Genomic DNA, 12,174 nt, shown 5'->3' on the forward strand with positions numbered 1-12,174 from the left:
CTGCACACAGTATTCCAGATGAGGTATCACCAGTGCCTTGTATAATGGTACTAACACCTCCTTATCTTTACTGGAAATACTTCGCCTGATGCATCCTAAGACCGTATTAGCTTTTTTAATGGTCATATCACATTGGCGGTTCATAGTCATCCTGTGATCACCCAATACTCCAAGGTCCTTCTCCTCCTCTGTTACTTCCAACTGATGCATAAAAGGACCCCGTTCATTCTGGGCTGTTTACGCTTGGCTAAAAGGAATCATCCCTGAGAACAGCCACACGGCGGGGGGAGGGGATCATCCCAAATAGCCACGTGGAGGGGTGGGGGGAGGGGTGTGCAACACATCCACCCAAAAACCGCAGCCGCTCCTTTTAAATGGCAAACCCAACCGACATTGCTTGCTATGGGAAAGGGGGGCGCTGCAGTTTGAAAACATTCCCACATGTTATGAAGGCATTAGAAGCCAAACCCGCGTACCCTTTGGCTTACCAGGGCTGCCTGGAAACCGCATTCTGTTGCCCAGCCGTGTGTGATGTGTCACCATACAGCAGGCGCTCAATATAAAAGGCAAAATGTGACCTTATACCTAAAGTCTGCTGTGAATTGCTTGATTCACTGTGAAAGAGTCTCCCTTTTGTTCTCAGAAATATATCATCTTAAATTTTACTCTCCCTTTTTATCCCCCTGCAGGGGGGAATGTTTCTATGCTCCCCCTATCATCTCCATCCCTGAGGTTATTGCAGATTAGAAGGTGAAAAAAACCGCACTCGCGCTGACATGTTTTCCAAGCTCATGCACGTCCTCCCGCACTGATAAGGCACAGCTGAATGCATGAAGGCATTCAGTGGCAGAGTCCAGGAAAACATTAAGGGAGTGTGATGAGAAGAGGCAAGATGCAATGCTGAGGCTAATGTGGGAGCAAACGGACATGCTCAGGCATCTGATAGAGCTGCAGGAAAGCCAACAAGAGCACAGGCCGCCGCTGCATCCACTGTATAACCGCCTGCCCTCCTCCCCAAGTTCCATATCCTCCTCACCCAGATGCCCAAGAACGCGGGGTGGGAGGCTCCGGGCACACAGCCACTCCACTCCAGAGGATGGCCCAAGAAACAGAAGGCTGTCATTCAAACAGTTTTGATTTGTAGTGTGGCTACAATAAGCAATGTGGCCTTGTCCTTCCCTCCTCCCCCACCCCACCCTATCCCACCCAGCCTACCTTATCAGTTATCTCCCTTTTTAAAAAAATTAATAAAGAAAGAATGCATGGTTTCAAAACAATCATGACTATTTCCTTTGCCAGCTGTGATTGAAGGGGGAAGGTGGTTGACTTACAGGGAATAAAAATCAACAAAGGGGGCGGGTTTGCATCAAGGAGAAACACACACAACTGTCACACCGTAGCCCGGCAAGTCATGAAACTGGTTTTCAAAGCCTCTCTGATGCTCAGCGCACCTACCTGTGCTCTTCTAGTTGTCCTGGTGTCTGGCTGTTCAAAATTGGCAGCCAGACGATTTGCCTCAACCTTCCACCCCGCCATAAATGTCTCCCCCTTATTCTCACAGGTATTATGGGGCACACAGCAGGCAGTAATAACAATGGGAATATTGGTTGCGCTGGGGTCTAACCTAGTCAGCAAACAGCTCCAGTAAGCTTTTAAATGTCCAAAGGCACATTCTACCACCATTCTGCCCTTGCTCAGCCTATAGTTGAACTGCTCCTTACTACTGTCCAGGGAGGGAGGGGAGACTAACAACATACCCCAAACCACCCGCGAGAATATTTTTGCCCCATCAGGCATTGGGAGCTTAACCCAGAATTCCAATGGGCAGCGGAGACTGTGGGAACTGTGGGATAGCTAGCCATGGTAGTGAGGACGCACTCCGCCGACTTAATGTGCTTAGTGGGGACATACACAATCGACTGTATAAAATCGATTTCTAAAAATCGACATCTATAAAATTGACCTAATTTCATAGTGTAGACATACCCTTAGGGAATGGAGAGAACACAGCTCTCATGGAAGCAGGTGCAACACTGCAATCAACAGCGTCACACCTGTTTACATCAGAGCTGAATTTGGCCCACTGATTAAAGAAGCCCTGCAGAGTAAAATTGCCAAGTTTCCTAACACTCTAGTCATTTGTTTCCTGTTTGTTTAAAACAGATTTTTTTTTCCTGACATCTCTTTGGTTTATTCAGCCTACTGCATTTCAAATCATTTTGCTTGAGTCAACTGAGTTACTACCATGACTGATGCAAAATTATAATTTAACATAAAAAGCACTTTTGTTAAAATCCTTTGAATGTTTGTATTCTTTCTTCTGAATTTCCAGCTTCACGGCTTTTATAAACTATTTAAAAATAATTACCAATCTATAGCCCCGGCTACTTCTGTCACAACCACAAACATTAATGTAAGTGTCATACCCATCAAATATGAACCAGGCACATTTGCTACTGTCTTACAAGGCAGCAAATCTTCATATTTTCCCCTCTTTCAGATTTCACTTGTCTATGCCTCAGTGTCCTAATGCTTTAGACTAATGATATTTTTACTTTATTTTTTATTTAAACTTTTTTTCGCACTTACCTTAGGGTAACTATAGTAACAATGATGTCAATGAATTATTTCACTAACAACAGTTCAAAATAAGTCAAATAAGAAAGAGATGTTGAGACCTAAAGTGCTGAATGAGCTCTCATACATTAAATAATCAGTTAACATGTAAAAAAGCAAAACAATTCGACCCTAACCAGCAGCTTCCTTGGTTTTCAGAAATGAATTCATCTTCAGAAATAAAGCATCACTCACCCATCTGGAAATCAAATGTGAAAGATAAATGCAGGGGGGGGGGGGAAATCACATCAGAATGTCTATATGTCTACAGGAAGACACACATTGTTTTGAACAAAAATATTAAAAAGAAAATACAATATTTGCCTAGTGCCAGGCACTTGCTTTGATTTGCCATGAAAAAGATTAGTTGATTATCTTACTATAATTAAAAATCCTCTAGTTTCTATTTTCTGTCAACTAACTTAAAATAGCTATACCTACAAAACTTTTCTGAGGAATTTAATAATTACATCACATAAGGTATGTTTTACTGCAGCTTGTAGGCATAATACACAGAACAAAAAATTCTCTAAATGCAGAATATTTACACACCTATATATTCCCTCCCACCTGTTCCCTTGAGTTGAGATTCTTTTTTTTTTTAAAGTGGGTACCATCAGATACAGAGGGTCACATTTTCAAAGGTGTGTGCCCCTAAGTTACACCCACAAACCTCACACTTGCATGTGCAAATTACCATAATTGTGTTCTTCAGGGCTTATGTGACACACAAAATTACCAAATTTGTCTGTGAAAATACCTCCTTCTAGGTGCAACCCTCCCTCTGAAGATTTGCCCCACATTCTAAAGCTCAATTAAAAGAAAAGTTCTTTACTACACATTATCACCTAATGGTCATTAGGTCCCTGTTATTTTCTCTCCCTATTACAACTGAAGGCACTAACTTCTAGAACGATTTGGCAAAGCTAAAACCTCTGATTGTCTGGTCCTGGCACATCATTCCTAGGAATTGTGTGGCAGTGAACCTCATGCCTTTGGAAAATGAGGCAGTTTGGCTTGCTTATTGGTAAAGGAATCTTCTGGAGAAAATGTGCCATATAAGTTAGTGTCCATGCATGCCTCTGTCCACATGGAACCAGGCCTGCTTAAATGTCTGTAATAATAATGCCTCCAGAGGGTGACAAAAAGATATGAGCCTTAATACAATAGAATCCTCCTAATTTGGTTGCCATTGTGGCTGGTCTTTCACCCCAGTAAAGGGAATTTCCAATTATCAGAGATACAGTGAGCCTATCATATGGACAAGTGCATGGTTTTTGGAAAAAGCACTACAGGACTAAGCATGATTTGCATCTAGGGACAGCTGTAAGAAAATCACATGTATAGCAACAGAGGGGAAGGATGGTCCAGTGATTAGGGCACTAGCCTGAGACTCAGAAAGTGGGTTCAATTATCTACTCTGCTACAGACTTCCTGTGTGACCTTGGGCAAGTCACTTTGTCTATGCTTTACTTCCTCATCTTTAAATTAGGACTAACAGCACTGTCCTACCTCCTACGGATGTTGTGAGGGTAAATATATTAAAGATTGTGAGATGGTCAAATACTATGGTGTTGAGAGTTGTATAAGTACCTAAGATAGACAGTGGGAAGAGCATGCTGGGAATGGTCAACAAAGTAATTCATATACTTTCTGCATGAGTCACAGATATGGAGACACCTAAAACTGTTGTCAGAAGAGCAGACAGACAGACTAAACAAGGGATAGATACACACGGCACCTGAGCATCAATAAATCACTGGTATGCATCACTGTTATTTGGGAGTACTCTTCTCATTGAGTTGCAATCACTGCTACCAAGTACACATCCTGATTGTACTAAAGGAGACCATCTTTGTTCTTTCGGGATGGACCCAAGCTGCACCTTTGGGAATCAGATCTTGATTTTGATCTTGCTGAAGCAGAGTGGTATTCAGATCTCTTATGATTAAGCCCATTATGAAGAAAACAAATATGAACATTTCAGATCCAGATTCAGAGTCCAAACATCCCAGATTATATATGTTTGAATAAGAGGGTTTGATTCGGATCCATCTTTCAACATTTATTACTTGTATATTATTAATGGCAAAAATGGGGACTCATGAAACTGAGCTTACAGCAGATAGAATTAATTCTGAAGGAATGGATCCCACCTCATTCTGTAATTCCTGCATGGTTTTCTATTGCATTCCTCATTTCATCCTATACTTGGTAGTCTGAGTAGTGCTGTATGCCTAGCTATATAACTAGCTTTCGCATCACTGTCTTAATTCCACATTGTACAAGCAGCATGGAAATGTCATTGAATTTTGTTACACGTGAGTATGACAGAATATAACACAATGACTAACACTTAAAACACGTTTCTCCCATTGGACCAAATGCTCAAGAATGAATGATTTAGACATTATCTGTGTCATCTGAACTTTTGAAAAATAATCCTTTAAACAGATATCTGGAAAAAGTTTTATTATCCTACATAAACTCAAAGATTGCACATCTCTATTGATTTGTCCCTTTGCATGGTGATGAAGTCTTCTTTGTACATTGCAAACTGAAGTTTTGTAGTCTGATTTTTTTGGACCATAAGGGACACATAGGTGAACAGATTTTGTGTTGCTGATTTTCGTTTTTTCACATGTAAAGTCACTGTTTTTGAATTCTTGAGATACAAAGAAAAATACTACCTACCCATTATTTTTAAAGAGTAGATAAAGTAGCAAGCCTTACATAACTATAGCAATAGATATATTGTGAAGTCACATATTTCATTCCATTTTATACAATGTGATTTATAGAAAAGCCCACTTTTTATGTTATTTTGAATATGTCAAATATAACTTCTTACATACCATAAAAATATTAATTTCAGCACTTCAACTTATGAGGCTTCTTGGATAACCTTTGGATATACTCTGATGTGGATAATGTTTTTGTAAATAAAGAACAGCAGTAGTGTCATATATTGTTTTCAATCTTGCAATCCTTCAAACATGTGGTCAAAGTGCTTGTAAGCAAAACTTGTATCCTGGGAAACTTGAAGAAAAATATAGTAGAAACGGACACTTGAAGATCAAATATTCAAAACAACAGTCAGTAGGAGCACAACTTCATTCAAACTTTTAGAGAAAAAAGTAATTCTGATGGTAGTGTAGGAGCTGCAAGATAAAGATGAAGGAATATTAAGTCAGACTGTCACTAAAACTGAAAATAATGTAGGACTGAAGAGAGATTTGCTAATTAATTAGTTAAAAAAAAGGCTTTGAGACAGCCAGTAGGGAGTATGCTCTGTGCAAGCATTGCTATAATTAATTAGTGGGATTGTGTATTTTAATTAAGGCTTAAAAGCAACTGAATGGTGCATGTTGCAATGCTGATATTGAATTAATAATAATTTGTAAATAAGAATTCTAGTTAGAAGTTAACTGCAAAGTGAAGTACAAGTACAGCTCTTTTTTGAGGGAAAAAAGTTTAAGAAAACCTACAGAATAACGAGTTTCATAGATTCATAGATGCTAGGACTGGAAGGGACCTCAAGGGGTCATCGAGTCCAGTCCCCTGCCCTCATGGCAGGACCAAATACTGTCTAGACCATCCCTGATAGACATTTATCTAACCTACTCTTAAATATCTCCAGAGATGGAGATTCCACAACCTCCCTAGGCAATTTATTCCAGTGTTTAACCATTCTGACAGTTAGGAACTTTTTCCTAATGTCCAACCTAAACCTCCCTTGCTGCAGTTTAAGCCCATTGCTTCTTGTTCTATCCTTAGAGACTAAAGTGAACAAGTTTTCTCCCTCCTCCTTATGACACCCTTTTAGATACCTGAAAACTGCTTTCATGTCCCCTCTCAGTCTTCTCTTTTCCAAACTAAACAAACCCAATTCTTTCAGCCTTCCTTCATGGGTCATGTTCTCAAGACCTTTAATCATTCTTGCTGCTCTTCTCTGGACCCTCTCCAATTTCTCCACATCTTTCTTGAAATGTGGTGCCCAGAACTGGACACAATACTCCAGTTGGGGCCTAACCAGCACAGAGTAGAGCGGAAGAATGACTTCTCGTGACTTGCTCACAACACACCTGTTAATGCATCCCAAAATCACGTTTGCTTTTTTTTGCAACAGCATCACACCGTTGACTCATATTTAGCTTGTGGTCCACTATAGTTCCTAGATCCCTTTCTGCCATACTCCTTCCTAGACAGTCTCTTCCCATTCTGTATGTGTGAAACTGAGCACTTTGCATTTGTCTTTGTTAAACTTCATCCTGCTTACCTCAGACCATTTCTCCAATTTGTCCAGGTCATTTTGAATTATGACCCTGTCCTCCAAAGCAGTTGCAATCCCTCCTAGTTTGGTATCATCTGAGTTAAAACAGTATAGTATATCAGCTTGATACGTATAAACAAAAATTGGAATTCTGCTACTTTTAAAATTTCCTTTTTAGTCTTTGTTTACACACATTAGAAAGAGCACAGCATCCAGCCTCTGACAATCGGGTCCCAGAACTGAGACATCCACAGTTTGTACTTGGTTTTGAAATCTTGGCCTAAAGTCCATGACACATGGTTAGACAGTAAATCAGTGGTAGATTTGAGAACTGGATCCAGAACATCCAGCCTCCCTGCTCTAACAACTATACTATAAGCAGCAAAGAGTCCTGTGGCACCTTATAGACTAACGGACATCTGTTAGTCTATAAGGTGCCACAGGACTCTTTGTTGCTTTTACAGATCCAGACTAACACGGCTACCCCTCTGAAACTATACTACAGTTTCATATATTCCTTCGTTAGTAAAAAGGCAGTTGGTTGAAAGTTAGTCAGAATTGCAAAGAGCAAAAAGTCTTGTCAGAAATGAATTAGTGAGCACAATGTAGGTGAGGAGATCAAAAGTGAAACAAATGCATTCACTGTTGCAGAAATAAAGATATTTATCTCATGATTATCATCACCACATACCGATATGTGGTAGTAATATAGATTTATTTATCATGATTGTTCCTATAATATATATCATTCATCAGTGTCCATAAGATTTATCTACATGCATTGAAACTACCCTTTAATAAATACACTACAAAGCCGAAATAGCTGAGGATAACATATTTTAGTTCCCTGGAAGTCTTGCAGTTCTCAAGGTCAACAATGTACATATTGTACTTTGGAATTAGAATCATAGGACTGGAAAGGACCTCGAGAGGTCATCTAGTCCAGACCCCTGCACTCAAGGCAGGCCTAAGTATTATCTAGACCATCCCTGATAGGTGTTTGTCCAACCAGCTCTTAAAAATCCCCAATGATGGAGACTCCACCACCTCCCTAGGCAATGTATTTCAGTGATTAGCCACTGACAGGAAGTTTTTCCTAATGTCCAACCTAAACCACCCTTCCTCCAATTTAAGCCCCTTGCTTCTTGTCCTATCCTCAGAGGTTAAGAACAATAATTTTTCTCCCTCCTTGTAACAACCTTTTATGTACTTGAAAACTGTTATCATGTCCCCTCTCGGTCTTCTCTTCTGCAGATTAAACAAGCCCAATTTTTTCAATCTTCCCTCATAGGTCATGTTTTCTAGACCTTTAATATTTTTTGTTGCTCTTCTCTGGACTTTATCCAATTCGTCCACACCTTTCCTGAAATGTGGCACCCAGAACTGGACACAATACTTCAGTTGAGGCCTAATCAACACGGAGTAGTGCAAAAGAATTACTTCTCATGTCTTGCTTACAATACTCCTGCTAATACATCCCAGAATGATGTTTGCTTTTTTTGCAACAGTGTTACACTGTTTACTCATACTTAGCTTGTGATCCACTATGACCCCCAAAACCCTTTCCACAGTACTCTTTCCTAGCCAGTCATTTCCCATTTTGTATGTGTGCAACTGATTTTTCCTTCCTAAGTGGAGTACTTTGCATTTGTCCTTATTGAATTTCATCCTATTTACTTCAGACAATTTCTCCAGTTTTTCCAGATCATTTTGAATTTTAATGCTATCTTCCAAAGCACTTGCAACCCCTCCCAGCTTGGTATCGTTTGGCAAACTTGATAAATGTACTCTCTATGAAGATATTGAACAGAACCGGACTCAGAACCAATCGCCGTGGGACCCCACATGTTATGCCCTTCCAGCACGACTGTGAACCACTGATAACACTCTGGGAACGATTTTCCAACCATTTGTTTGGCTTCCTCTGCCTTCTAAAGCATTTGAGGATACCTCTACACTGCACTCTAAGGCCAGGCTCTGACACAGTTTTGAGCCCAAGCCTCCTTTTTGTCCACACACAAATCAGTCTGACATGGGTCACTAAGCACCCACCACCTGGACCCAAGGAACCCTGGGGAAGGGGGCAGTCAGAGCCCAAATTCTGTTGTAACTAGGGTCCAAGCCCTGTCAATTTGCAGTGTGTACGCAGCTCAAGTCACAGTTCAGAGTCCGAAGGTTAGCGTAGTGCAGTATGAATGAGTTAGCACAGCGGTAAGACCTGGGTCTGTAAACCCAGATTTACAATGCAGTGTGAAGGCTCAAACATGGGCTTGGAAACACCAAGTTCAAAAGACTGGGTCCCACAGACATAGGTTTACAATGCAGTGTAGACATATGCTTGGAGACTGCCCACGAACTTGCCTCAAAAATAACAAAAACTGCACACCTCATCACTATCACCACTAAAGAACCAACCACTGCAAAAACCCAACAAAAAAACCCACAAAATTCTATACTAAATGCTACTTGCAACATCTCCAACCACAATCTGCTCTCTAAAGTCCAAATCTTAAATTCTTATGCACAGTTAGATTAAATAGGCTTTCTACAAGGACTCTCCACAGGGAGCAGTGTGGACAGAAATTGTGTCCCTCCCCAACTTTAGGGTGGAGGCAGGCACTACTGAAGACTATCGGTTTTAGTAGTGGTGTGGCTATGGTAGTTAAAAACTGTGTAGTTATGGACCTCAGTGGCTTTGCACACACACTACCAGCAGTGGCGATAACTTGCCCTCTGGCATAAAAGGGTTTAGAGTCCCTCTGTGAGAACCCATCACATTGTATTTAGAGCTTTCCACAGTGAGGGGCAAGATTTGCCCTAAGTTTCCCATGCAAATAAATATCTAGGAGAAAAATTTTGCTTGTGGATACACTTGTGCTGCTTTTTCAGTGGGCTCTCAACTCCAAAGCAAGCTCTGAACAAAAGACTTCTGAGAAATTATGTTTACCATAACATGATAGCAATTATCTAACAACTATTCTGCGTATCATTGCAAAAATGCAAGGAGAAAGGAAGCTGGCTTTGCTGAGATAAGATGGCTTTTGTCAAAGTTACAGAAGCCTTTCTTGGAGTGGTTAAAATATGTCCCCCGCCTGTCCTGTAAGCAGTAGTGTGAACTTTACAGTATTGGATTTATTCATTAAAAGAACAAAAATAGAACTACATCAAGTTATGTAAAGTGTAGTGTATGCATTGAAAGACAGAATAGAATACAGTGGTGTGAGGATAAAGCCACTGAACGTCTGCAGCTTATTGGTATTAATTAGTTAGTGGGTGAGCATAAATAGGAAGCACAGAGGGAGTCTGCTGGTGTTTGCTGAGCAGTGTAAATGCTGAGTATTTTAATCCTGAAAAAAGGGCAACGTGAAATCTAATCGGCAGCCTTTGTTATAAATATCCAATAGTAAAAAAACAACAACATTTAGATATTAAATCAGTGGTGCTCAGTGAAACCAATACATTGAGGACCATCAAAATCTTGCAGGAGGTACACAGTGCATTGCCAGTTTGGCTGAACAGAACTTCTTTCCAAGAGCTTGCCTGTGTGGTAACTGGGACTGAAATAACTAAAAATCAGTTGCAAATCACATCTTCAGGTATTTTGATGCAAGTGTGTTGATTTGTAACTGACTTAAGTTATATTGAAATAGGGCACAATTATCCTGAAATATGAGTGTCCACTCACAGACTTGCACCAGAACGAGAAACGAGTGAATTACAATCGATTTTGGCTATTTTGGTTCCAATTACCATATAGTCAAGCCCTGAATCAGTCGCTGGCTTGACAGCAATTCAGAAGAGTTATCACATTGTGGGCCCAATCCTCCAAGCACCTGCACATGTAGTTAAAGTTAAGCATGTGTGTAAGTGTTTGCAAGATCCAAGCCTTTGTTGACAAAATTTGCTTTGATTTTCTGTGAGAAAAGGATCATTTAAGAAATCCTTTTCTACTTTAAAATTGCATGTGGAAGTTTGGATGCTTGAGAGTAGTGCCATATAAATAGCACTGGAGATCAAAATCTTATAGATGAGCACAGCACATGGGCAGCAGCAGTGGAAGCTTGCTTCATGCTGTTTCATTAAGAGGGTAAGAAGGAAAATTCTCATTCTCCTTCAGTCACCTTCAACCTTTTCTTTCACTGCTAGAGACTACCAAGAAAGGTGCCTAGAAGTGCCAGCTTTGTGATGACGGTTTTGTTATGTCGGGACCTATCAGAAATGGACTTTCAATCATTAGTGACTGCATATATTAGTAACCACTTTCAGTCATTAGTGACTGCATATTAATCCATAAAATATAGAGTAATAAACAAACTATTAAGTGCCCTGGAATGGACACCAAGGAGGAGCAGTTCTTTATCACAGGTTGGGTGTCTATTTATTATCAAGATGTTGTTGCTTTCCTTATTTTGTTCAGGAGGAGGTAAATTGGCAATTTGACAGGTTCAGGACCCAATTTCATCCTAGCCTGCAGCCATACTTCCATCTGTTAGTGTCTATTTGTTCACTATCTGACCAGGTAAGAAACATAATAACCTACCAGAAATGACCAGGAAGGTAGCTAAAGAATTTTTGACCAAATTCAATCTTAGAACAGTGTCTCTCTGTCTTTCCCCTCCAGTCCACTCAACAATTCCATATAGAGACCCATGCTTAATAGTGACCCTGAAGATCAAAGGAATCCATGAATAAATGTTAATGTTAAAGCAACTTAATTATTCAATTCTGATGAGAAATAGCATATATAACACTGCAGAATATGCCTCTGAGCAAGAACATCTATCCTTAGATCATGTCTTGTTAAGCTTCCAAGGAAATGGGTTCCAAAGATATTACTGTACATCTAGTGACTGAGTCATCTTTTGAAAATGCCTTTGATTGAACGGCATTGGTATGGCAGGTATGCAAGAGTGCATTCTGAGTGCATTTTCAAAGTGACCCTGTCAAACTCATTGTGACTGTATCTTCTTCCTCTGAACTTTTGATAAAACGTTTGTGATTACATGCTGATTTTGTCAGAAACTCCATTCAGGCATGAACAATGTATCTGCTGGCAGCAAGGTCATGATATAGTAAGTTTCTTTCCTGCAAATATCATATCACTGAGATCTCATTTTTGCCTATTTATTACCAAAGCTTCTATGCAATATATCTGTATCTTCTCTGCTTTCATATATATAGAGTAGCAGCTGCCCCAATACTCTAAAGCTTTGTACATTTTTAAAAAAGAAACTAGAGTGATAGAAACAAAACAAAACAAAGAGTTTTCATATCAGAGCTCATAA

General features: G+C 40.0%; 1 protein-coding gene across 6 annotated transcripts in view; it reads right to left on the minus strand.

Moving 5' to 3' along the window:
- PCDH11X (protocadherin 11 X-linked) overlaps window positions 1–12,174 on the minus strand; it is a 1,048,566-nt gene that overhangs the window by 133,481 nt on the left and 902,911 nt on the right. For 2 of the 6 annotated variants that reach the window (XM_065556489.1, XM_065556490.1), the window contains 2 exons: window positions 6,896–6,984; window positions 5,074–5,777 (listed from right to left, as the gene is read on the minus strand). The exons of the other annotated variants lie outside the window; for them this stretch is intronic. In XM_065556489.1, the coding sequence (XP_065412561.1) occupies window positions 5,742–5,777; window positions 6,896–6,984 (125 nt within the window). In that variant the 3' untranslated portion in view covers window positions 5,074–5,741. Of the gene's footprint in view, window positions 1–5,073; window positions 5,778–6,895; window positions 6,985–12,174 lie in introns of those variants that run through there. 6 annotated transcript variants of the gene reach the window in all.

This window comes from Chrysemys picta, chromosome 9, assembly GCF_011386835.1.
Source record: "Chrysemys picta bellii isolate R12L10 chromosome 9, ASM1138683v2, whole genome shotgun sequence".
Taxonomy (NCBI): Eukaryota; Metazoa; Chordata; order Testudines; family Emydidae; genus Chrysemys; species Chrysemys picta.